The sequence below is a fragment of the Callospermophilus lateralis genome, chromosome 13 (genome assembly GCF_048772815.1).
Source record: "Callospermophilus lateralis isolate mCalLat2 chromosome 13, mCalLat2.hap1, whole genome shotgun sequence".
In the NCBI taxonomy this organism is placed as follows: Eukaryota; Metazoa; Chordata; class Mammalia; order Rodentia; family Sciuridae; genus Callospermophilus; species Callospermophilus lateralis.
Genome location: NC_135317.1, coordinates 101,788,709 through 101,812,948, shown reverse-complemented (window position 1 = coordinate 101,812,948; position 24,240 = coordinate 101,788,709). Strand labels below are relative to the sequence as shown.

At 50.6% G+C, this 24,240-nt stretch overlaps 1 protein-coding gene across 2 annotated transcripts in view; it reads right to left on the bottom strand.

Moving 5' to 3' along the window:
• Positions 1 to 24,240, bottom strand: part of Tnr (tenascin R) — a 71,493-nt gene that overhangs the window by 29,371 nt on the left and 17,882 nt on the right. For both annotated transcript variants that reach the window (XM_076831635.2, XM_076831636.2), the window contains 8 exons: positions 22,722 to 22,991; positions 16,951 to 17,136; positions 7,541 to 7,630; positions 6,211 to 6,474; positions 5,385 to 5,654; positions 4,141 to 4,260; positions 3,103 to 3,249; positions 196 to 315 (listed from right to left, as the gene is read on the bottom strand). In XM_076831635.2, the coding sequence (XP_076687750.2) occupies positions 196 to 315; positions 3,103 to 3,249; positions 4,141 to 4,260; positions 5,385 to 5,654; positions 6,211 to 6,474; positions 7,541 to 7,630; positions 16,951 to 17,136; positions 22,722 to 22,991 (1,467 nt within the window). The remainder of the gene's footprint in view (positions 1 to 195; positions 316 to 3,102; positions 3,250 to 4,140; positions 4,261 to 5,384; positions 5,655 to 6,210; positions 6,475 to 7,540; positions 7,631 to 16,950; positions 17,137 to 22,721; positions 22,992 to 24,240) is intronic.

The window sequence follows — 24,240 nt, the reverse complement described above, 5'->3', positions numbered from 1 at the left end:
CAGCTTCCGCAAGTCCTACAGTTGGCAGTTTGCAGAGTTTGGGGCTAACCTGAGGTCTTTATGGTATAACTGAAGCGGTACATTTTCCAATTTGCCCCTCAGATTCACCAGATGCTTTGCTTCCTCCCTTCCATCCTGGTCTTCAGCCCCAACCCTGACCACCCCTGCCTGAGGCCTAAGCCTGTAGACCCTTACCTGAGAAGTGGGTGAGGACAATGACATAGTTCTCCACGTCACCGGCTGGAGCCTTCCATTGCAGCAGGGCTTCTGTGGGGGTGATGTTGGTAGCGATCAGATCCACAGGGTTATCCATGGCTGGAACGGAACAGGAGCGGTCAGTACAGGTAAGAAAGCTGCAGGATGAAGTTCAACCCAGCCCAGAAGTTCCGCCTGCCCCTGACGCAGTCTGCTGCTGTGTTGAGCCAGGGTGAAGTGAGCAGAGCCCCCTTTCCCTTCTCCCTTCTGGCTCCAACAGCTCCTTCTCTTCTCCTTTCCCCCTTTCTCTCAAGTATACAGTCCTGTGTGCAGCCCCCACCTCCATTTCCCTGAGCTCTCCTTTCTAATTCATCCTTTAATTTCTTAAGTGCAGAACAATGTGGCAGGTGCCATGGGGAATTTCAATGTACTCTTGTTGGGTTTTAGACATTTAAATCTAGATGCAGAAACTCAGAACATACAGAAATTGTTATAATTCTCTAATTAATGAGGTAATCATTCTTCCAAGTCTAATTGCTCTTTCATTGACATTAGGGTGTGCCTTGTGGAAAGATCTCCGATGCACTTCAGGAAGTGTGGTGGAAGTGCAGGGGTGTCTCCAGCTCTGAGAACTTCAAAGGTCCTCAGGGAGTGCTTGCGGATGACTGCATGGGATACGGGAGCCTCCAAAGTCGTATCCGATTATTGAATTCCTGCTCACTGCTCCCAAGGCTCACTCTGGACTGATCCAGGGCAGGCTTTTGTGGCACTGAGAGCCAAGGGGATTCTTGCAGCCTTCGGGAGGCCAAGTGCCTGTGGGGGCACAGAGATGTCACATGACCACCTGTCTATTCTTACTTGCTCAGGCTTTATAAGCCTTTGCCTTATTACTTTGCTTCCCTTCCATCAAGTTGGATAAAATTGGGATTTATTTTAGAAATGGATGTTATTAAAACAGTTAAGGTATTGGCTCAACCTAAAGGTCATACAATTTATTTGGGGAGCCAAGATCCGCTCCTCATCTACCTCTGCTTTCTAATTGAATAAGGTTTTGTTTTTTTTTTTTTTTTTTTTTTTTTTTTTTTTTTTTTTTTGCTTCCTTATGTCCCTCATCACAGAGCAACAACCAGAAAAATTTTTTATGATTTAAAAATTTGAATTTTATCTATACTTGGAGGTTTCCAGGAGTTTTTCCAATGCAGCCCTTATTAGACCTCCGTTGGCTTGATTTCTGAGATGTGTATGACACCATGAGACAAGTACCACGCCCTGCAGGAGTGCTTATTTCTAGAAGACGTAAGCTCATAGACCTCAAGTTAAAGCAGCAACACAAACAACCATGAACCAGGACACTTCTGAGCACAGCCAAGTTCCTGGAGGTTGCCAAAATAACTCTGCCTGACCTTGAAGGAGGGTGGCTTGGCCCAGTATACCACCGCGTATCTGCTTTAGAAATACTTGAAGCTTATGGCCAAGAATTTAAGAAGATTTTTGACCAAAGCTCCTGCTCTCTTTTACCTTGAGGGGAGGATGTTCTGGAAATCCATTGTTTTCAATAAGAAAAAGTTGGATTTTTGTAACATAATTCTCAGGAAGGTGGGAAGGGGGCTTCTTTTGACTCATTGGATGTTATTTCTGGTCAACATTTGTTGACCAGATACTTCAATGATTCAGGGTAAGACGGAAGTAAAAAATATGGCTAGGTTTTCTATAGTCATAGACCTGCAAGAAGACTAAGGAAGAGTAGAATATTCTGTGCTATTTTGTGATGGTGAACAATTTTTCACATTTGTGAAATCGTGTGTGTGTGTGTGTGTGTGTGTGTGTGTGTAAGTGTAACTATTGCCAAAAAAAGAGATGCTGTTTCTGAGCTTGAAAAAGCAGTGAGGAATTCCAAGGCACATTTGCCTCATTCAGGAAACACCATTCTCAAGGGGAATGAAGCACCCTCGGGAAACCCAGGTGTTCCCGTAACGAGGCCATCTGCATGTTTCCCTCTGTGCTCTGGCTTAACTAGGAGGTGGTCTGGAAGAAAAAGTGGGCTGTGCCTTCTAGTGACTTCCACAGCTAACCTTTGCTGATTCTGCATAGTCCACGGTCAGGGGGGCCAGAGAGGGAGGGGCAGGGGAGCTGCCTAAGGGGTCTTGCCTTCAGGCTCATCCAGTGGGCTCATTTTTTAGGAGGAAGACTGGGATGGGGACTTCCTTTGGCCACTTTCCCGTGTGGCAAGCTGGTGGCTCCCTTCTGCCTCCCATCCTGGAGCTCACCACACAGGAGCTGACTGGGATGCAGGAGGCACCTGGGTCTAATGGGAGGACTTGATGGAGAACTCGGACTACAAAGCGCCCCTGCAGGTGGCCCAGGATGCCACGTGGAGCTGCGTCACCTCCACCGCCTTCGCCACGGGTGAGGGACTCATGGCCGCTGGTGCCAGCTCCTCTCAGGAGCAAAAAGCAAGAGCAAAGGCAGCCACTTGGTGTCTTCTGGCCATCCATGATGAAGAACCTCATGACCCCAGCTTCCTGTCACTGGAGTGACAACTGTTTTCTTCTCTCAGGTGAGGTTTCCTTCCCTGAGTCTGTTTAAAAGTAAGATGGGATAATTGACTTGTCTGTTCTGGAATTCACCTGCATCATGTGTCCTTGAACAGCCATTATTCATATTGGAAGTTCCATGAAAGTTCCTCATCTCAACCAATAAGACACCAACAGGGAGACTCTAAATTCTATTACTAGACAAGACCATCAGTGGGGAGAGAAGTCACAAACTGTCCCTCCTGGCACAGGGAGGAGACCTGAGAATGGCACCTCAGAGCCCAGAGCTAAGGTTCTTGGTGTGAGCTCACATGACTTGCTCTTGGGCGCCTAAGTCCATGGCGGGTCCACTGCCATCAGGGGTCGTGCCTACCTGTGTGCACCAGAGTGCAGATGCGCTCGCTCTCCTCCCTGCCCCGCACACTGTTGAGGCTGATTTCATATTCAGTGGCTGGGTGCAGCCTGGAGATGGTGAATTCTGTCACTGTATTGGGCACCACTGAGCTGTCCAGCCGTCCTACTAAGGAAGAGCAGAATCCACCATTAAAACCTTGCTGCTTCCTCATCAATGTGATCCGTCTACATGGGGCACTGGGTCATGAAGCACAGATGGATTTGGGACCCAGCACTGGATGTGAGGAGGGGGAAACGAGTGGTTTATGGGCTGGAAATGTTCAAGCTCAAAGAGAACTTGCATGCTTGTCCCACGCCTTCATTTTATGGGCTTCTTGAAACAAAGAGAAATGAGCTATTTATTGGGTGGTTTTCTAACAGCCCAGTTTTCTTTGAGGCAATTACATTGAATCAGTTTAGAGTGCGTAGCTGTAAAGAGTCTGTGCAGCCCAGAGACAGGCTAGCCTGGAAAGCTGTCCTGCCCCCCACAGGAAGTGGGCACACCCCCACCTCATCACCAGTGCCTTGTGCACCAACAAGGAATGCCAGGGTGCAGGCCAGGCTGGGCCAACTTCCCCTGACTCAAAACGTGGCTGGAGCAGCAGGACGAGGACCACATCACAGCTGCTTCTGGCTTTGCGGGGTCTTCAACTATTCTTGAGATTCTAGTCTTGGGCTTTCTCCTCTCTGGAAAGTGCATGGTCCTGGCTCTCAGCAGATTCTGTTAGGAGCTCTTTTATCTCATTGCAGAATCTAGATACTGGTGACCAGCTTCCTCTGCTGGTGAAGGGCCCGATGTCTGGGTGAATGTACTCACTCCTATTTTGAGAGGAGTTGGTAAGCACAAGGTTTCTGGGCGGCTCCTCATGGACACATTCTCATTTTGAGGGAGCATGCCACAGGAGGGGGAAGAACACAGGCAGGGCCTAATGTCCACAGGGATACCATACTTTCCCCATAATAATTTCTACCCAGCTCCAACCCCATTCATCTTTGAGAAATCAAATTACTTGAATACCTTGGGTGGGTCGATATGACACTCGGTAGTAATCAAAAGGTGCAACAGGAGGGCTCCAGGACACCATCACCGAGTCCTTGGTCACGTTGCTAATTGTGATGTCTTTGGGAGGGTCAATTCCTACAAAGTCCCAGGTGAGGGTGGGGAAAAGACCAGACAACATGATGTGAAAAAGGAATTTCTGTTCCTAGTTTGTGTTGACCAAGAGCTGATGTGCCTCAGAGGCAGACAAAACACTGGGATATAACGGGGCAGCCTGGATACCATGGTCAGGCTGATGTTTCACCTGAAACCCATAAGATGTGGTCAAAGTGGTGCTCATGGAGAAGGTTTTAACAACACCAAGCCAAGGTGGCAAGGTCTGCACCTGTGCAGCAAATATGATTCATCTAAAGGCCAACTAGAACTTTCTTTTAAGTCCACATCATTTGTTTTGAATTCAGAATAACACAGTTATTTTTTCTGGGGTAAACTTCTCTTGGAAAAAACCCAACTTGCTCTTATCTGTTATTTTTTAGCAGCCACCTTAGGTTCTATTTGGAAAAACTTCCTACTGACTATAAAGTGATTTTGGAGCACAAGTCCAGAACAAATCCATTTTCCTAAATTGTATTTCATTTATGCTGGATACTTTTATTTTTTTTGACTGCTAAGAAATTGCAAGGTCAAATCAGCTGAGTGTTTAACCCACTCGTCCAGTTTGTGAGTTCCTGTCAGTAATGCAGGAAACTACCAGAACGCACACCTTCTTACCCACAGACACCTCATATTTGGAATTGCATTTGGGAATGATGAGGTGGACACGATCCAGATGGTCTCCGTGTGCCTGTGTTCCCAAACAATGTGTGAGTCCGCCTGAGTGTCAGGTCAGCCCTGCATGATTGCATGTCACTTCTGTGTGATTCTGAGGAAGCATCATCTGGGAAGTTGGGAGGTGGCTCTCCTAACCAGGAACAGGTGTCTCTTCACTGTCGAGGTTCCTTGGGGGAGACTAGCTTTCTCTGGGGCTTTCTACTGGAGAGGTAGATCTGTAGACCAATGCATTCAAGCCTTGACCTCCTCAGGACATTGTGTCTATCCTACCTTCCAAACAGGAGCTTCCCATCTTATCATCTAAGGCAACACTGGAAGAAGTAACAGTTCCAGGATGGCTCACCGACCCTCTTTAGCTGTAGAGGCCAACCCTGCCGCCTTTTGAAATTTCATTGAATTTCACCCACTGCTGCCCAGTCTTTCAGTCTCACCTGTGGTGATGGAGCCCACGATGGGCTCTGAGGTCACTGTGCCGTGGACAGCCACCAGGTTCACGATATACTCGGTGGCTGGCTGCAGACCCTTCAGGACAGCGTGTCTCTTGGTGGCATCCAAGGAGACCTCCATCATCTCTTCCTCTTCATCCCGGGGGCTGTAGTTCAAAATGAGTCTGTCTGCTGGGGGAGACGGGTCACTCCAGGTGATGTTGACACTGGAGGAGGTCACATGAGAAAAGTGCAAGTGGGAGATGGGGCGGAAGCCTGCAAAACACAGAAGGTGGATGGTTCTGAAACACATGAGGCGGGGGCCGCTGGGTCAGAAGAGCCACTTGACTGCAAGGATTTGCTCCTGTCCTTCCTAAGGGCTCCACTTCCCCACACCCCAGTGCTGTCCACCCTTCCTTTCCAAACTGTACATTGAAGAGTTAGTTCTGATAAGAACCAGAAAACTCTTTGGTACTGGTCCAGGACTTGAACTCCATCCTGGAAGGGACTTAATGTGATCCATGGGTCCTCAGAGTGCCCACTGACTGAGTGTGGTCAGGGAAAGATGGAGAGGATCAGCTCCTTTGTCCAGGCTCATAGGAAACAGACACCAATTTCCAGGCATGTGGCATCCCTGCCCACCCCTTCCCTTTACTCCTAACCATTCTCTCTTGACATGCTTGTTTATTTCTCCTCCATGTCTTCTTTTTCAACCCATCTCTCTTTCTCTGAAGGCAATTGGGCTTTGGAAGGGTGGACAGCTTAGAGGACCTTCTTGCCACTAAGATGCACAGATCCCTGAACCTGGCTGGGACTTCTGCTGCCCTGGTACCTGTGAAGGCATCCACAGTGGACTCCAAGCTCTGCTGCCGACCCCTCTCCGCGGTGATGGAAATGATGTACTCTGCCCCAGGCTCCAGATCTGTCAGTGTATACGAGGTTCTGTCCTTGGGCACAGTGACTTCTGAGGCAATCCCAGAGGATGGGGTAAAGGTAATTCGGTAGTGGTCAATGGGGCCGCTGGCCTTGGTCCAGATGAGGGAGATGGAGGTCTCTGAGGAGGCTGTCACCATGAGGTCTCTGGGACTGTCCAGTTCTGTGGATCAACATAAGTGGCTTATTTTATACAGGGTTCCTCAGGATGACCAGTCTTCCCTGGACTACCCTGTGTTTCCCAGTATCAGCAGGCCTGCTGACCGTGAGCCTTAGCTTGTCATTGCTGATACTTGTCTCACATTTTGTTAAGCAGTTTCTTTTTGAAAGATGGCCAATGTCTTGGCAAAGAGATAGACAATCTGTAGAAAGGCAATATTAGCTCCAACGCCACTGGAATACATCCACCTCTGGGACAAAGCTGGCTGCTGTTTTTTTAAGTTCTTCATATTAATTTTCACTCTGCCTTTCTCAGTAGGCCAACCCTGATGGCCTCTCATCAGGCCAACAGGAGCTGCTGCCAAGTAGGGGTACCCATTCCTGGCAGTGGTAGCTTCCCTTGGCTCTCCCATTTGTCCCTGAGTCACTTTGACTTGGCTAACAGGTGGCCAGATCTGAGCACTCCTGGAGAGCCTTGTCGTTGGGCTTCGGCAGTGAGGTTGTCTGTGCTACACTGAACCTCAGGAACAGGGATTGGTCCCAAATCCCCAGCCCAGTCCTGCCCAGGCTGTTTTGTATCTAAGCTCCTGGAGTAACTCTGAGATTTCTTCAGGATTTAGAAGCAAAACTTCTGGTTCCAGAGCAGCAAGGGTCTCTAATGGATTTTTCTACTACCTTTGAATTTTATAGGTTATTTCCAAGTTAGACCTCCTCACCAGTGACCTCTTGGAGGGACTGTTTTTTGATGCAGACTGCAGATGCCCTGTTCTGCCTGCTGTGGGTGTTCTAGATAGAAATGGAGCTGCAGTGGAACCTACCTACCTGGGGTTTTCCACCTTGGCTCTGCACTGCTCGGGGTAGCTCTTCAGGTCTGGAGGACCAAGCACAGGTCCATGATGGGGAGAGTAGGACTCTGTCTTGCATGTCTGATGTTAGAATTGGACATCGAGTGGCTGTTGTCACTAGGTTGATAACTGTCACCAGGGCCCTGTTCTCGGGTGCCAGGAGATGCCTGTCTCTACAGGCTTGCAGGGCTGCCTAGCCTCCCTCAGCACCACCCTCCTACTCACCTGTCCTGGCATTCATGGTGGCCGGCACGCTTTGTTGATTGTTCATGACGGCAGATATTCCAACTCCATACTCGGTGCCAGGTATCAGATCTATCAGCAGAGGCACAAGCAAACATTAGTGTGCATGTGTTGGGGGTAGGGCGTGGGAAGGTTGGAGCGAAGGAAGATGAGCTCAGGCTTCTGTTCAGATCTTACCTTTCGTCTTCCATGAGTCTGCTCCTAATTTTACCTAGTAAATATCATTTCACTGCTCAGGAAATCCGTCCAAGCCAACAGAATGAACCGGCCAGTGCAAAGCTTCCTTCCTGCTGCTGGTCTTGGACAGGCAATGAGGCTGCCCTTGTCAGTGACCTCCAGAGGTGTGGTCACCTCTAGAAGGTCTCCCTCTGTACTTAGAGTTTCAAGTTGGCTAGAACTCGTGAAGGGGTTTCTTGCTTAAATCATAAACTGGGGGAGAGTAGGCTCCCCCCAACATCAGCAATGCAGCAATGCAGGCCCAGAGTGCTTAACACTATGGATCCCACTTTAGAGCCACTTCTGGTAACTCCTGGAGGTGACGGAAATGCCAGAACTGTCTGACCACAGGGCGTGTGCCTCTCAGGGCATCCTTCTGGGCTTTATATTAAGGATTGTGGCCGGGTTCCCAGAATTCTCTGGGGTCTCTTCCTACCCTCTGGCACATTCATTTTCAGACCAGCTTGTTTGACTGGTGTATTAGTTTTTTACTGACTAATTACCACAACTTCACACATTTATGATCTCCTGGTCCAGGAGAGCTGAAGACCCACAGGGTTCAGCAGGGCTGCGCTCCTCCTGGGGGCTCGTGGGAGGAGCCACTTGTCTGCCTATCTCAGTTTCAAGAGGCTGTCTGCATTCCTTGGCTCATGGCCCCCTGATCCTTCATCAAGCCCAGCAGCTTAGCATTATCACCTCTCTCCCTCTCTCTCTCTCCCTCTCTCTCTCTCTCTGTCTCTCTCTGATCTCAGTTTCCACTATCACATCTGCTCTGACTCCAACCTCCCTGCATCCATCTGGTCAGTACAGGAAAACTTGCCTGTCTTAAGGTCTTTAATTCACCACGTCCACAAAGCCCTTCTTGCCATGTAAGATGACATGTTCACAAGTGCTCGGGATGAGAAAGTGGACATCTTGCGACCACTATTCCATCTACCACCACAGGGGTCAGACTCATTCCCATTTATGGTGACTGTGATTTGATGCAACAAAATCAAATGATCACCCCTGGGATCTCCAAGGGTCATTCCGAGTCCTGCTAAGCTCTTTGTGGGACCTTGTGTGGGCTCTCCAGAACCAGGGATTATTATAATGCTATCCTGCCATTTATGTAACACGACTCACGCTTTTCAGAATTGAATGTGTCCTGGAGCCTCACCACCTCCTTGAGAGGGAGGTGGGAGGGCTGTGCTTTCTCCATCTATATTAGTTTCCTGAGGCTTTTGTTATAAATTCCTGCAAACAGGTTACTTGAAACTACAGAAAGTTCTGGAAGTGTGAAGTCAAGGGTCAGCAGGGCCGTGATCCCTCTGAAGGCTCTGTGGCCTCTCTCTGGCAATGCATTCTTTGGAGGACCTCTGAATACCGCACCCTCCGCCTCTGGGTCCCATGGCATTCTCTGTGTGTGTGTGTGTGTGTGTGACTTCTCCTCTGACAAGAACAACAGTCTCATGGGGTTCAGGGCCTGCACTAATCCAGTATAACTTCATGTTAACTAGATTACGTCTCCAGAGGCCATGTTTCCAAAGGAGGTCACATCTCCAGGTTCTGGTGGACATGCATTTTCAGAGAATGGTATGCAACTCAATATACCTTTTTCTTATAAAAAGAAATTGAGGCACAGAAGAAGTCTATGATAAGCTAGAAACCATGACTCCCAGACTTTTTGGCCTGAGAGTGCCGGGCTTTCAGGAGAATTGAGAAGCACTCCTCCACTCCCACCATCTCCTGCTGCCAGACTCCCTGGATTCCCAGGGCAGCTGTGACCGCCCTGAGATTCCTGAGGTCAGTCCAATTTGATAGGGGATGCTTTGAGCCATCCTCCTTTACCAAATGGCTTGGATTAGTCAAGGGGAAGGCTGCATGGTAACCAGACCCCTCCAACAACAGCTTTGGTACAGGCTACACTCTACACACCTCCATGGTGCTTGTGGAAGAAACTACCTGGTGGTATTGGCCACGTTCCCTGGAAGGAATGGAAAGAATGCAGTCTGGAAGGCATTAGGATCAACTTCTGAACCAGCTCGACCACTTTCCTAACCTTTAGTTCTTTCTTTCTCTAATATGTCAGGTGTGTCTCTAAAGTGGAGGTCAAGTTGAATTCTGACGCACTGTTTTTATATGGAGGTCTGCCACCTTCCACAGGGTACAGCTGAATTCTTACCACCTTAAGGTCTCAACTTCTGTAGAATGGGAATAATACTAAGATCCATCTATGTGAGGATTAAGCACCTGGCCCATAGTGACCGTAGCCAATGTTATTATTATCTAGCAAAGAAAACTACTCCAGGATTTTGAGTCCTTTGGGGTAGGTGGTCTTGAGAGCTATATAAAGTACCCTAGGCAGGCACAGGGTGGTCCTTGGTACACCTGCAGTTGTTGGGTCGCTCAGGCTTAACCTGTTGACTCTGTCAGGAACCAAAGATTCAGAGTCGAGGGGTCAGTGTGGAGGAGCTTGCCCTGGCTCAGGAAGCACCTGTCTCTAGATGGAGCAGGGACTGCAACACCCTGGATCTTTTCAAAGCACACATTTACTTCTGTCAATAGGTTCAGTGAGTCCCAGGTACATCCTGGGTTGGAGAAATTAGATTACCTTTGGGACATAAACTACTATTCTCAGGCAACTGATTGAGACCTTCAATTGCCTATAATGAAGTAGAAATTCTCCGCGGTAGATGAAGGGTGACAGATTGAGGGAGAAAGACAGAAATTATATGTTGCCAAACGGATCTAACATGCAACGTTTCCATCCGAGTTTCTTATTTATGAAGCTTAAATGAAATGTTCAATAATTTACGACAGAATCGTCTTCTCCCAGAAAATGGCAGAGCCGCATTGAAGGCACTCCCTCCCAGGTCTCCTGCCTCGGGAATGGGGAGTGGTACTCGCTGCTAGGTTTGTGCCTGTTGCCTGCCTTTGATTGTTCGCAGCTTTCTTCCTGCGCTATCACTGAATTGTTGCTCTTTGCCGGCAAGTAAGATGCAGTTCTGCTGGAAAAGAAAATGTGTACAGGAGACAGACCCAGGACACCTCCATCAGCGCTCCCAGGACCCCTAGGGATTTCTTACTTTAAAGACCCCTTAGCTCTCCATCGACGCCTCCTTTACCTTTCCATCCATCTCCTGCAAGTGGCAGCACATAAATGGTCTGTTCTCTTTCTCAACCAAAGCTCAGAAAATTTATCTCATGGGAAGCCACTGTGCTCCATCCCTTACGGACTTTCCCGTGTTCCGGCTGGAGGTCGACATGTTCCCCACTCTCCCCACACACCTTCCTGTGCTTCTCTGGACCCCTCAGCATACAGGTCATCTGCTCGACAAATATTATTGAGGTCACCCTTTGTGGCAGGCACAAGGCTGTGGGCTGGGGATACCAGCAAGCTGAATGGTCACTGCCCTTGCCCTTCCGGGAATCAAAAGAATCTGAACTGAAAAAGCAAATTAATTATTTACTGAGCACCCATGAGAGGCCAAGCACTGAGCGACATGCCAAAGGTAATCTACAAGTATAATGAAGAAGAAAGGGAGGGAGGGAAGAAGGGGTGAAAAATGAAGAGGTTTTGGGTTTCTGATGGCAACAAACACGGCTATAATTGCAACTTCTTGGAGATCACACACGGCACCTTATTTCATTCTCCTGTGGCTCTGCTGGGAGGACTCTGCTCATGAGAAAGGGGCTCTGAAAAGCCCATTCCTGATTAAGATCACAAAGCTGGTGTGGAGGAAGCCAGGTTTAGAACCCAAGTCCCTTGTTCTTTCTGGTCCCTGTCCCTAAGAGTGTAATAGGTTGGCAGTAGGGACTAGACAAAGTGACTTGGAATCTGAAAGTGATGGGGTACCACACTGTGGGCTGCTAAGAGCCACTGCAGAGGGGTATGGGATCAGGCTGGAGTCCAAGAATGGACTTGAGTTGGGCCTGAAAGCTAGGTGGAGGAAGGAAATAGAGTTCTCTGGGGGTCAGAATGGGACAGAGTCAGCAGAAATAGGCAAATTAGGGCTGAGAGCAGTGAGAGGAGCAAAGCTCACCTGCACCACAAGGGCTGTGGTGACACACAGGCAGAACACCTCCCCTCCTGTTTAGGAAGCCTCCTCGCACACTTGCTGCTGCTAGTGGGGAAAACAGGGTGGTTCCGGGGGAAGGAGGCCTGAGAAGGGTCACTGCTGTCTCTTGCTCAGCAAAAGCAAGAGTGAGGTGCCTGTGGACTGCTGCCTTGGTTGGGCTCAGGTGAGCATGAAGAAATATGAACCCTTCCATCTCCCAAATCCCTGGGCTGAAGCTCAAGTCCCCTCTCTGGGGACAGGGATTGAGTTGGCCCTAGCACACTGGATTCCTGCCTACACAAAGAGGGACAAACTGAGAACCCTGTCCCAAAGGCGTTTGCAGTTAATTTCTTAGTTTCAATAGCAATTATGTTTTCAGTGGTTATTGTTAGTTTTCATGTCTGTCTCTTTACGGTAATCTTAGGTCTTTAAGATAAAGGATCTCATTTTTTTTTCAGCATGCAGTATAGTGGAAAAATATATAGGAAGCAGAAGTAGCATGGTGCCCATGGTGATAGGGAGATTTCCAAGAGGGGATGTCTGTACCGGGTTTTGAAGGGTCTTGTGGCCAGTTGGCTGGGGAGGACATTCTAGGCAGAGAGAACAGCATGTGCCAAGGTAGATCTATTAAAATTATTCATGAACCTAATATCAGACTCCACCACAGGCAAATTTCCCAGTGGTGTAATTTGGAAAAACTAGAGATTTCATAGATGGAGAGATACTTGGAGATAGGGGGTCTTCTGACAGCCCCTGAAATCTCACCAGGTAGGCCAGGATCTACTTGTTGGTTAAATGAAGAGCTAAGCCCCCAAGGTTCTTGCATAAGAAGATATTTCTGCAGGTTTCCCTGGATGAGGTAGGCTTTTGAGGACATCCCTTGCTCTTTGGAGTATAAATGATGTTCAAGTATCAAGAGGAGCTGTCCACTCCATCCTGATTTTAAACCCATACGTGCAAAGAAGAATAGCAATAACGAGCATTCTCAGAGGGAACTTTCTTGTTGCCAGTGAAATTAATGAGGATCATGGCTCATCAGCCCCATCCTGCAGGCACACCCCATTTCTGTAAACAAGAGCTTTTTCTAAACAAGTGCTCCTTGCTGAAGAAGCCAAAGCAGAAACTGAGACATCCCCGGCTGACTTTTCTCCTGGACCCCTTTCCCAAGGCTTTTAACACTAGAAGGGACAGGCTTCCCGTGTCCCAGCTCCATGAGGAGGTGTGTGGACGCCTTCCTCTTCTGCTTGGGTCTCTGCAGCCCACTCCCACTGTCCTGCCCTCGAAGCCCCAGAAACGACCTTGTGTTTAGAGGGTGCCTCATCAAAGTGACCACTTGGGGTCACTGTGTCCTTACCCAGAGGTGGCTGAACACACTCTGGCCCTGGTTTCAGGCCCAGCACCCTGACCCCTCTCAGGAGAGCCCACAGGGCACTGAGGGCCTGGTGCTGATGTGGTATTTGTGTGCCGCCATGAGGAAGTGCAGACAGGGTGCAGTGGAGCCCGAGGGCCTGGCTGGCAAGGGGACGGGAGTTCCTTGAAGAAGATCCTCCCATGGACAAGCATGGTCCCCTGCTTCTGCACCTTGAGGACCTCACCATGTCACCACCACCCCACCAGGGCCTGAGTGAACATGGAGAGTGATACACCTACCGGGATGTGGGCCTGCACCCACATCCCCTGGCAACCAGAGGCCTGGAAGGTGGCCGATCACATCACCTGATAAAGACACGCTTGCACACACCAGCACGCACGTGTGCACAAGACATGTGATTGCATGTGTGTGTGCATGGTACATGTGTGTGAGTGCAGGTGGGAGGTGAGTGCAGCTGTGCCTGTGCCTTTGTGATTTGTGTATTTGAGAATGTGTGTGTGAGTGGTTGGGTGAATGTGCATGTGTCTGTGCACGTGTGAGTATTTCACCTGTGGCTGGCCCTAAGTCTTCTTTCCTTGCAGTCCTGTGCTGTATTGTGATGTCTAAAGGGACTGAGGCCCTGGGTTTCTGAGCCTGTTGGTGGCTTTTCTGGTGAGCTGCTTGCTGGCTGGTCAGGTGGCTGTTGGCAAGGCCCTTGAGGGGGCTTACAGGCCAGTTCATATCTCCTTTGTTCCCTTGGTCCTGGGGACCCTCAAGGGTGGCCTCTGTGCATGAGGGAGGTCTGGGGAGAGAGCACAGGTGGCCGAGGGCATACTCCTCTGCCTTCCAGGTAAACGTGGTACCCACACAGGCCTCTCTGATGACCCAACAGAGGAGTCACGGCAGGTGCAGTAACCAGAGTGGTGTTGACAACTTGTACTGGTCCCAGGCAGAGGGGCTGCCTCCTGACCACCTTTCAGCAGGGGCCCAGATCTCCTTTCTTGGCTGGGTCTCTATCCCCTTCCTCTCTCCTCCAGGAGGTCTTCCGTGATGGCTGATTGTCTTTGCTGCTACTCAGCATCAGAGTGATGTCCACAGTCCCTGTGCCAAGTTCTAACCTGGAGGTGCCTTGGAGAACACTCCGGGACCCTTAGGAGCTCCAGGTGTGGTTCACAGGCCAAGCAGACACCAACCCACCCAAGAGGCTGAGCCCAAAACAGACTCATCATTAAGACAAGAAGCCATCAGAGCCGGGGACTCTCATGGCAGACACTGAGTCTGTTGTTCAGAAACAAGTTCCTACTCCAGAGGGAACTGCTCAGAGAATGATGGGGAAGATGTCTGGTGCTGCAGCCCAGCTGGGCTCGGTGTGGCAAAGGGCAAGGTCTGTGAAGGGGGATGGGGTGGGGTGTGCTGCTGCAGCCCTTGGAATGACTCAGGGCCCACAGAGTCCGGGAAGGCCCAGATCCCACAGCAAAGGGCCAACGTGGGCCTCAGAGACAAGGCCTCTGCAGTCCAAGGGCCATCGGTGGTATTTTGTGGGAATAAACGGGGGAATGCGTGTGTACCCAGAAGTGACCAGGCTGTCATGGGTCTCCGGCTGAGCTCTGGAGGAGAAGAACAGTACAAACTTCCCAATGACCTCTGACGCTCAGTGATAGCAGCTCTTCCCTGAACTCCCTACATACTTGACCTCATGGAAGATTCATGGTGACCCTGGGAGGTGAGTGGTGGCAGCCCTGCTTTACAGAGGGAGAAACACAGGCCGAGAGGTCTTGCTGGTGGCTCAAATCACCCGCAGGAAGGGGTGAGCCTGGATTCAAGTCTAAAGGCTGGGCTCCAAATGTGTCACCGGGCCCAGGGTCTCTGGAGACCTTGGAGGCTGCCAAGATTTCCTCTTTAGGGTACAGCAGGGCTGGGAGGGAGAAAGCTCTGCTGCTTGGAGGTCAGATCACACTGCTCCCTCCCCTCTTTCTCCTTGGGGCCCTTCCTTTTCTTCCTCCAGATACTGCTGCAAGAGAGCAAGTGACCTTCATAGCTGGAGTCTCAGCCAGTGGCATGTCCTTGACTTGGTCTCCTTACATACCTCTAATCACATAAGGACATTTGCCTTCCTAAATCTCCTCAGCTGTGAGCTCCCTGAGATAATCGTGTGACATTGTGTGAGTGTGCGTGTGTGTATTTGTGTGTGATTTTTCGTCAGCCCCACTCTAGCACAACATACTAACCTATCTAAACCCACTACTCAGTAATAATTTCCCTATCCCTTATGGCCTGTGGCATTTGAATCCTGACCGTCCCTTACATTTGGCTTCGTTTGTGGGACGCAGCAGCGGTGGGAGGAGAACCTTTGGACCGGGACTCGGGAACCCAGTCCAATCACAGCCGCGGACTTGCTAGCTCTGTGAACCTGGCAAGTGTCCAGATTCCTGGGGCCTCCGTTTCCTCATCTATAAAGTGGGGTTGCTAACAGGACCTATCTCATGAGGTTTCTGTGAAGATGAAAGAAGCTATAACTGTGGCAAGGAGGTCTGGGATTTCAGCTCAGGAGGAAAACAGCTTTGATTGTGCCCCCCTGGTTTGCGGTCCACTCTTTGCTGGGTAACTTTTGACTAGGAAGATGGCAGACACTTCTGTAGGAAGCCAAGACCAGTCAAACAGACTGTCTGGGAGCCCTCGGGGGGCCCCGGGCCAGGACCGCTCAGCATGGCCTTCATCAGGACCCAGGCCCTGCGTTTGCAGTCGCCCTCCCTGGGCAAGGTCTGGCAGCAGGCTCTCTAGGAAGGGCGTGCTGAAGGGCCCAACAGGAGTCGGCACTGTTCTCCAGCCAGGTGTGGTGGGCAGTGGGCACTGCCTTAGTCCACACCACCACTTCTCTTGTTTAACCCCAGCAATGGCCCCCTGACCAGCCTCTGCCCTTGACCTTCTCTTCATACAAACAGTAATTACATCACCTTATTTAAAACACCCTCAATGGCTCCTCATTGCCCTCTAGAATAAACCCCCAAGTTTTTACAGGGTATATAAGGATGACCAGGCTCTCACCCTGTCATTGGCCTCTCACACTCTATGTTCCAATCAGAGTAAACTTTTGCAGCTCCACTCACTCATCCCTTCAAGAAATACTGCTCTAGGACCTAGAATATTCTAGATACTGTAATGGACCCTGGGGATTCAATGATGAGACAAAAAAATTGTGGTCCAGCTTCCCTGGAGCGCCAGGTCTAGGGAGAAGCTCAACGGTCAAAGAGTCATGCCCACAGGTCAGAGGCATCTTGAGCCGTGCTGAGAGCGAGCGGACAGCATGATCTGGCCTCCCTTGGGAACTACACAGGCTTCTTGCAAAGTGGCCTGTGAACTGGGGGCAGGAGGCAAAGCCAGTGTGAAGTAAGAGAAGAGCAGAGTACCACGCAGGAAGGACAGCACATCTGAGGGACTCCTAGACCCATGGGCCAGGAGCAGAGAGGGCACCAGAGGACGGGGAGGGGTGGGACTTGAGAAGGCAGGGGACTGGGCAGGCCAGCCATGCTTAGGGTTTTAGTGTGCCTTGAGAGCAATGGGCAGCCCCTAGAATGTATGCACAATGAGGTGGCATCACCAAGGAAGTATTTTGAAAAGATCCCCCCGTTTTGATGGATCGGATGGGCCCAAAGAGGAGGTTCCTGCAGAGGTTCAGGGAAGGGACGAGAGTAGCTCGATGGGTTGGCTTTGGGGAGAGTGGCCTGAGAGAGAGCTGTGAGGGTGTAGACTGAGCAACCATTGTGCCCCCAAGAGACAGCACTTACCTGTGAGGGTGGCTCTGGTGGTTGGACCAATGCCTTTGGGGACCAGCACCTCATGGTATTGCTCCCCCGCCAAGGTGCTGTAGACGACCCTGTATTCCTGAACTTCTGCCTCGCTGTTATCCCACTCAAGGTCAAGGCTGGTTGCTGTGCGGGAGCCGACTCGTAAATTCTTGGGGGCATCAATCTCTACAAACAGACAGACATCACCATCATCACACTCGATAATGTGCATCTGTGGTGCACCTTGAATTTTAAAAATCTTTTTGGTGAGAGCCCACGTTTCCTGACCCTCTGCCTCACATTTGAGGCATAGGTCTGGAACACTTGGGCAAGGTCTGGCAGCAGGTTTCCGCCCCTGGCTTTTTGGTCTGTCCCAGCAAATCCTTGTTCTGGTTGTAGGGTTTTACTTGGAAATTAGACATCGATACACTTTATGATACCCCATGACCATCCAAGGGTTCCAGTAGTGTTCCAGAAGCTTGGAAATGAGCCAACTAATATCACAGACTCCAAAGCAAAGGGAACCCCAGTAGGAGAAATCCGGGATAATCCTCAAGTGATTAAAATGGAAGAGAACAAAATCAGGTTTGAACATCAAGCAAAGGGAGGAGGGTTGATTTCAAGCTGCCCTTCTGGAGTTTACTAGTATAGAAATAGCTGAAAGGTTTACAGATTGGAAAATTAAAACACAGACAGGGGAAGTGAGGTACTAGAAAGAATACGGGCTTTGGAGTCAAGCTTCAGTTTGATTTCCAGCTCTGATGCCTGCAGGAATGGGTCGTGGACAAGTCTTCCAGTCTCACTGGGACTTGATGGCCACTTCTGTAAGAGGAGCAAATGATGCCATATTCTAGTTACCGTACAGTTAGACAATACATGTCAAGTTGGTTGTCTGGCGTCTGGTGTGAAGATAGGTGTCCAGACCCTAGGCCGGCTTCCTGTTGCCTCCGAAACGCTTCCTGAGTTCCAACAGTATTGCACCCCAATGCTTGCTCTTGGGGTTCCACAAATTCCAGGGCAATGAAGGGACTATCAGCTTTGGCATCTCTTCCACAACCCCAAGGAGCTGCTTCTCTCCCTGAGAACTGACGGTCTTGTCAGACTCATTTGGGGATCTCTGGGTGTGACCCTGAAACACTGAGACTCAAATTTAACTTGGAGCAGACCAGTCCTTTACTTCCAAGCAAACCTCCCCTGGGCTGCTATACTCTGCAAAAGCAAAGCAAGTATCCTGGATCCTTCTTGCAATGACGAGAATGCTGCGAATCCACCCAAAAGCAGAGGCTTGGGAGTGAGAAGTATTCTGTTCAGTGATGTAAATTGGGTGAATCTTTTAGCAGATTTATGTCTCTGCAGCTTGTTTTCTGAGAACTGTTTTTCCACTCCAAGTACTTTAGCGAGGGGAGCTGTGCATCCCTGATGCGTTGTGTGTGCTATTTCTCTGGCAGTTGGGTGGAGGAGCCCGTGGGGGGATGTGCCTAACATCATGGCCCTGAGTGTCATGGGAGGGGTGTGGCAGCTGACCTGAACTGGGGCGAGAACAGCTGGGTTAGGGTCCAGGGGGAGACCTGCACCTAGTGCTCGGACCTTGGAAACATTCCCTTTTTATAAGGACACAGAGAGGACTCACTGCCAACGGTTCTGGGAGGTTTCGTCTTAGGGCTTTTGCCCTGTGGATGGGGGCAGAGTTTTCTGTGAAGGGAGTAGACACTTCCAATGCCAACAACCCTAAAAGAGTTCATTCCTGGAACAAGAGCTTGGGCAGAGGTGGACTTACTTGTGGTCTCAGGGTCTGGAGGCCTGGCTAGGAGGGGCGGCTGAGAGGCACCCCTCTAGGTGGGAACAGAGCTGGTCTCTACTGCATCAGCAGGCCTGGGGCGAGAGGCAGAGGTAGATGGCTAATGGGGGCCGTGGAGGGACTTGTGTCTCTGAACTCTAAAATTCAGGTTAGATCTTGTGATTCCCTTGCTGAAGCCTTCCCTGTTGCTCCCATCATGAGCTCCCGAAGCTCCCTGCAGGCCCCCGCTGACCTGGCCTGCCTGCTCCCATGCATCACCCTGTCCTGCTTCTACCCTACCCCTGGGGCTCCGGCTGTCTGCCTTCTTTCTACTGTTGAAACACATCAAGCTAATTCCTACCTCGGGCCTGTGGACTGCTGCTGCATCTGCCTGGAATGAGCTCCAGATCCCTGAATGACTTCGTCATTGAGATCTTAGTTACAATGTCATGTTCTCAGAAAGCCTTTCCAAACGGCTGGATCCAGCGGATCCCCTCCACGTCATCCATTTCACTTCTCATCACAGAGCTCACCATCACAACGATCTTGTACATTTCTTTCTTTTTCACTGGCCAGTTCCCCCCAGGAGTATGCCATGCATGTGATCCAGGTCTTGTCTTGTTTGTTCTACACCCTTAGGTCCAGCAGATGCTCAATAAATACACACCAAGCCACTGAATGAACACCATCAGCTCTGTTTTTTTTTTTCTAACTCAAAGCCTCTGCAAAAGTCTCGTCAGCTGTTCAGCCTTGGGGCTTGGGATGCTTGGGGTGAGGTGATGCAGGGAGAAGAGCAGCTTTGGCTGAGGACAGCTGGTGTTGCAGGGGCAGGAAGCCCCCATGTCCTCTGCCATCCACAGCCAGAATCTTGGCTGGGAAGGTAAGTACTGTCCTGGTTGAACTTGGGAAAGAATTTCTATGAGAATCCCAGAGTGGAATCACTGAAAAGCAGGTGGGGCTTGAACCTTCCTGGTGTTCCCATTAGTTTCCCAGACATGGTACCCCAAGTTGGATATTTTAATAGAAAATTATTGTCTAAAAGTCTAGAATCGAGGTGTTGGCAGAGCTGCTCCTTTGGAGGGCCGTGGGAGAGTGTGGTGACCTCTCTTGTCTTCTAATGAGTGGCCAGCCATGTTTTGGTGCTTCTGTCTCCGCTCCCATCTTCAGGTGGCATTTTCTTGGTGGGCATGTCTGTCTCTGTCAGAAGTTCCCCTTTCCATAAGGACATTGTCGTATTGGGTTAAGGCCACCTTAATGACCTTATCTTAATTTGCCTAGAACCTATTTCCAAATAAGGTCACATTCATATATACTAGGGCTTCGACACCTTTTCAGGAGACGCAGTTGAACCCACATCAGCATTAAAGAGAATTCCAGAAGCATTTAAGTCACGTGCACCGGTGACTGAACTCTGTGGCTTCAGGCTTATGCTCAAAGATGCCCCTTACAGCAACAGCCCAGGGATGGTGGCGCCCCCTTGAGGGCAGTGGAAGGCCAGGCTGCTGTGGGTGGGGATTCAAGAGACTGGGCTCCAGATTTCCTGGGATGGGGCTGGCTTCTCCCTTGCCACAGGCTTGGGATGCTGCCATCCAGAGCCTTTTCATTTTTCAGAGCAGCGCTAAGACCCAGGCAAATATCCCACTCACCATGCAGGAAGCAAATCTCTGTTTTAATTGCCTGTGCAATTAGTGCGCTCCTAGTGTCGAAGCCATCACCTGGAAAAGCACTTTGGTTAATTTGAATTTAAGCGGAGTTCTGGAATGACTAAGGGCCCTGCCGCGAGGGCCCGGGTACCCTCTCATCATTCAGCTGGCACATGCCAACCCCGAATTTGAGACTCTGTCTGCAAAGCTATTTGCGGCTTCCGGCCTCTTCTCCCCTCCCCCTCTCCTAAGGCAGAGGGGAGTGGGTTGGATGGACAGGACGAGGCTGCACAGAGAAGGCAGCCACCTCCCGGCTGCCAGTCACCAGGCACCGGAAATGGGAGAATGGAGCAGAGGCGGGCAGCAGGGAGCTGAGCCCCGGGGGCCCATGGAGGCGGGATGTAATTGTCTTGATTGGAATTTTCCTGGGCCACCGGCCAATCCTGCTTCCATCTTGTTGACCCGAACATCAAGAATTTGCTTTTCACCACGCTGCTTGACAGCCCTCTTCTCCTGTTTTGCCTCTTCAAACTCCTTATCAGAGCAGAGCACAAAGAAACCACTTTCCAAACACAAACTCTCCTGAAATTAAGAAAAGAATGCAGCACTGCGCAGGGCAGACACCACCATCCTGAGCAGGTGCTGTGGTGCGTGCATGGTGGGGGTTGACGTTGAATTCTCAAACTGAGAGGGGATATCACAGGTCATCTTTCCTCACACTCTGCCAGGAATATTTTAGTTAAATGAGGGAGAAGAAGGGGAAGAGAAATGGGCAGAATTCAGCTCCTCTTTTCCAGGGAGAACACTCAGTCTCTGGGGATGTGTTCAGAAAAAATCACCACTGGCCACCCCCTGGGTGAGGGAGTGGAGTCTGGATAAAGGATAGACAGATAACCTGGAAGTTCTCTTGCAGAATGAAGTACTGCCTTCTGCAGCTCGCCAGTGTCTACGTTTGCTTCTTTATTAAGAAGCAAAATCTTCTGTGTGGAAAGAACCCCATTGAAAGACTCCTGCTTCTCTGTCACTGGGGAGGGTGGCCTTAATGGCCAGCTCTGCAGCAGAGCCTGGACACTGTCCAGCACTGCCCTCTCTTGTGGGATGGGCTGCCCCATGGACCAGGTCTCTTCCCATTCCTTCTTGCTCTAAGTCCTAACCCAAGTAGCCTCCAGGTCTGACACATGGACAGATAGCCCAGGTCCACAGTGCTGGTCAGCTTGCAAATCTAGCTGGCAGTCATACTTGGCTGCACGCTCCAACCTAGGGAACGTTTTGGTGTCTATCTCTCTTATTCTTTGCCTTATTTATCAATGACTTAAACCCAGGTGGAGCAGGAAGTGCTAGCCATTGAGCCTCCTGGAAGTCCCTGGGCTTGCTCCACCCCGTGACAGGATCTCAGGCCACAATCCAAGGCAAGATGCTTGAAATAGTGATTCTTCTACTGTCAGATGATGCTGGTTCTTGGATCCTACAGATGTTATCAGTTTCCTCCAATCCCTGGGACCCCTTACAGTTAGCAGAGAACCTTGACATGCTCCCCAAGGCAGAGAGGCCAATGCCCATCCTGATTAACAAGGCTCAGTGACTAAGCTGATCACAGAGCCTTGCTGACTGAGCCAGGGTGCCAGGAAGCTGGTCCCTTGGGTGGTGCCTATCTTTCTTGCCCACAGTTGGCCAGACTAATGGGCACTGAGAGTCGGAGCGAGTCACCTGAGCTCTGGCCCTTCCCGAGTGCTGGTGAAGCTCTCTGACGCTAACAGCCTTGGGAAGGGGGCCGAGGTCACCATGGCGGTTGGGAGGCACCATGTGGGCTTCCAGCTTCCCGTCCCTGGAATCAGGGCTTGGGTGGCCCATGCTGATGCTTACACAGGACAAGTCACAGCCCTGCATTCGGCCTGTGGTGGGTCAGGTTGGGCTTTGAACAACGCCAAGGTGCTCCACCGTGGCCATGCGGCCATTACAGATTTAGAGAATGACTACAACAATATCCACAAATGGCTGTGAAGCGTCCCGAGCAAGACGCACCTTTCCCGAACAGTCCCCAAGTTGTCATTTGGGCTAGCTCGACGCAGGCCCCAATGTCTTCAAGATAAATGTGTCATTTTACAAATGTCATTTTGCAAACCTCAGGGACTCGTCGGAGGACAGGACTCAGTCGCTGGTCTGGCTGGCAGAACGAGGATCAGAACCTGTTCTGCTCACTCTGGTGCCTGCTTTTCCTTTGTGCTGCGATGCCCCAGACCATGCCCCTCCTTCTGGCACTGACCACCCCACTCCTTTCCTGCTCCTCTTGTGAGGACTCCACCAGCTGGCTCCCCCCTCCCCCTGTGCTCCTCTTCCCGCGGCAGCCTTACCTGTTGTGAACTCGGTGGTGGTGGACGTGCTCTCGTTGGCCCCTCGGACCGCACTGACCGACACCGTGTAGCGGGCGCCGGGCCGCAGGGCTTGCACTGAATACTGGCTGAGGGGAGGCTGCAGCCGGAAGGTGGTCTTCCCGCCTTCCCCGCCCACCAAGCCATATTTCAAGAGAATGAAATCAACTTTAGCTCGAGGTGGGGTCCACTCCACAAAGGCCACAGTGTCAGAGACATCTCGAACCAGGATCTGCGTGGGCCCATCAATGACTGAATGAGAAGGATCAAATAGAACAAAACGTCACCAGTTGGGCATAAGCCTTTGGCATCTGCCCTCTCCTTCTGGTGTGAGCTTGCTCAAAGAGGGCATGGTGTGAGCATCCCATTTTACAGACAGGGAAAGTGAGGAACACACTTTGGCAGTAGGACTCGGTTCTCCTGATGTTGGTCCAGTTCTCCCTTTACCATGCGGTAGCTTCTGGGGCTGGCATTTCCCAGTCTGGGAATGGGAAGGCACTTCCTGGTCTGAGAGACTCAGAACGATTTCTTTCTGCAGGAAATGGGACAAGGACTTGAGGACCAAGCTTCTGGTGCCCAGCTCCCACCTTCAGGGAGCCCCCAGGAAAGGTCTATGAAGTGACCACCCTGTCTAAACGTCTGAGACTTAGACCTCAGGGGTCACTGTGAGTGTTCCAAAGCTGACCCTGTCCAGCTGTACTCACACCCAGACAACCCGGTGGCTGAGACTGTACCAAACCCAACAGATGTGTGCCTCTGTGCCCAGGAAACATGGAAGACACAGTCCTCTGGGCCATTTTTGTTTTCTCCTCCAGGGCTTGGCTATTTCTGAGAAGGAAGGACACTGCAGTTACACCTAGGTCCTCAAGGTTTCCAGCGAATGGCCCTCATGAGCCCTGGCCTCTGGCACCATGGAGCTGAGGGGAAGGCTGGGAAGACTGGCTGGTCTCCGACAGGGCGCAGCATCTACAGCTCTAGCACCCGCTGGGTGCTGTTCACATTGAATTATGCTGGGAGAGGGCCAGGGAATGTAGAAGGGGAATAGGAAGAGGGAGAACCTGGGAGAATGGAAGATCACTTCTCCACTCCTCGTGGGATGTCTGCAGGGCTAATAGCTCTTCCCCAAGAATTACTCACTACCTGCAAAAGAGGAGGCCCAGACTCGAGATTCGCATTTGCTGTGTGACCTCATTGCTCTGGTTTGATCTGGTCAATGCTGATATCCCCCAAGGATCTGGAATTGGCACCACATGGACCCTGGTTCTCCAAGCAGCCTGTGTTGGACCCGGAGCTGGTGTGGCCATTGTCTATCATATTCATACAGAAATAGAAACATCTGATGGCATGGGGCAGGGAGGAGGAGAGGAGAGGAGAGGATCGAAGAGGGGACAACAGGGGAGGGGAGATGAGGGACCATGTGGAACTTCTAGAACGCTCTAGAGTAACTTCCTGCCATTCCATTTTGTCATTTGAGTCTTTCATTAGACCCTGATGTGCTTTT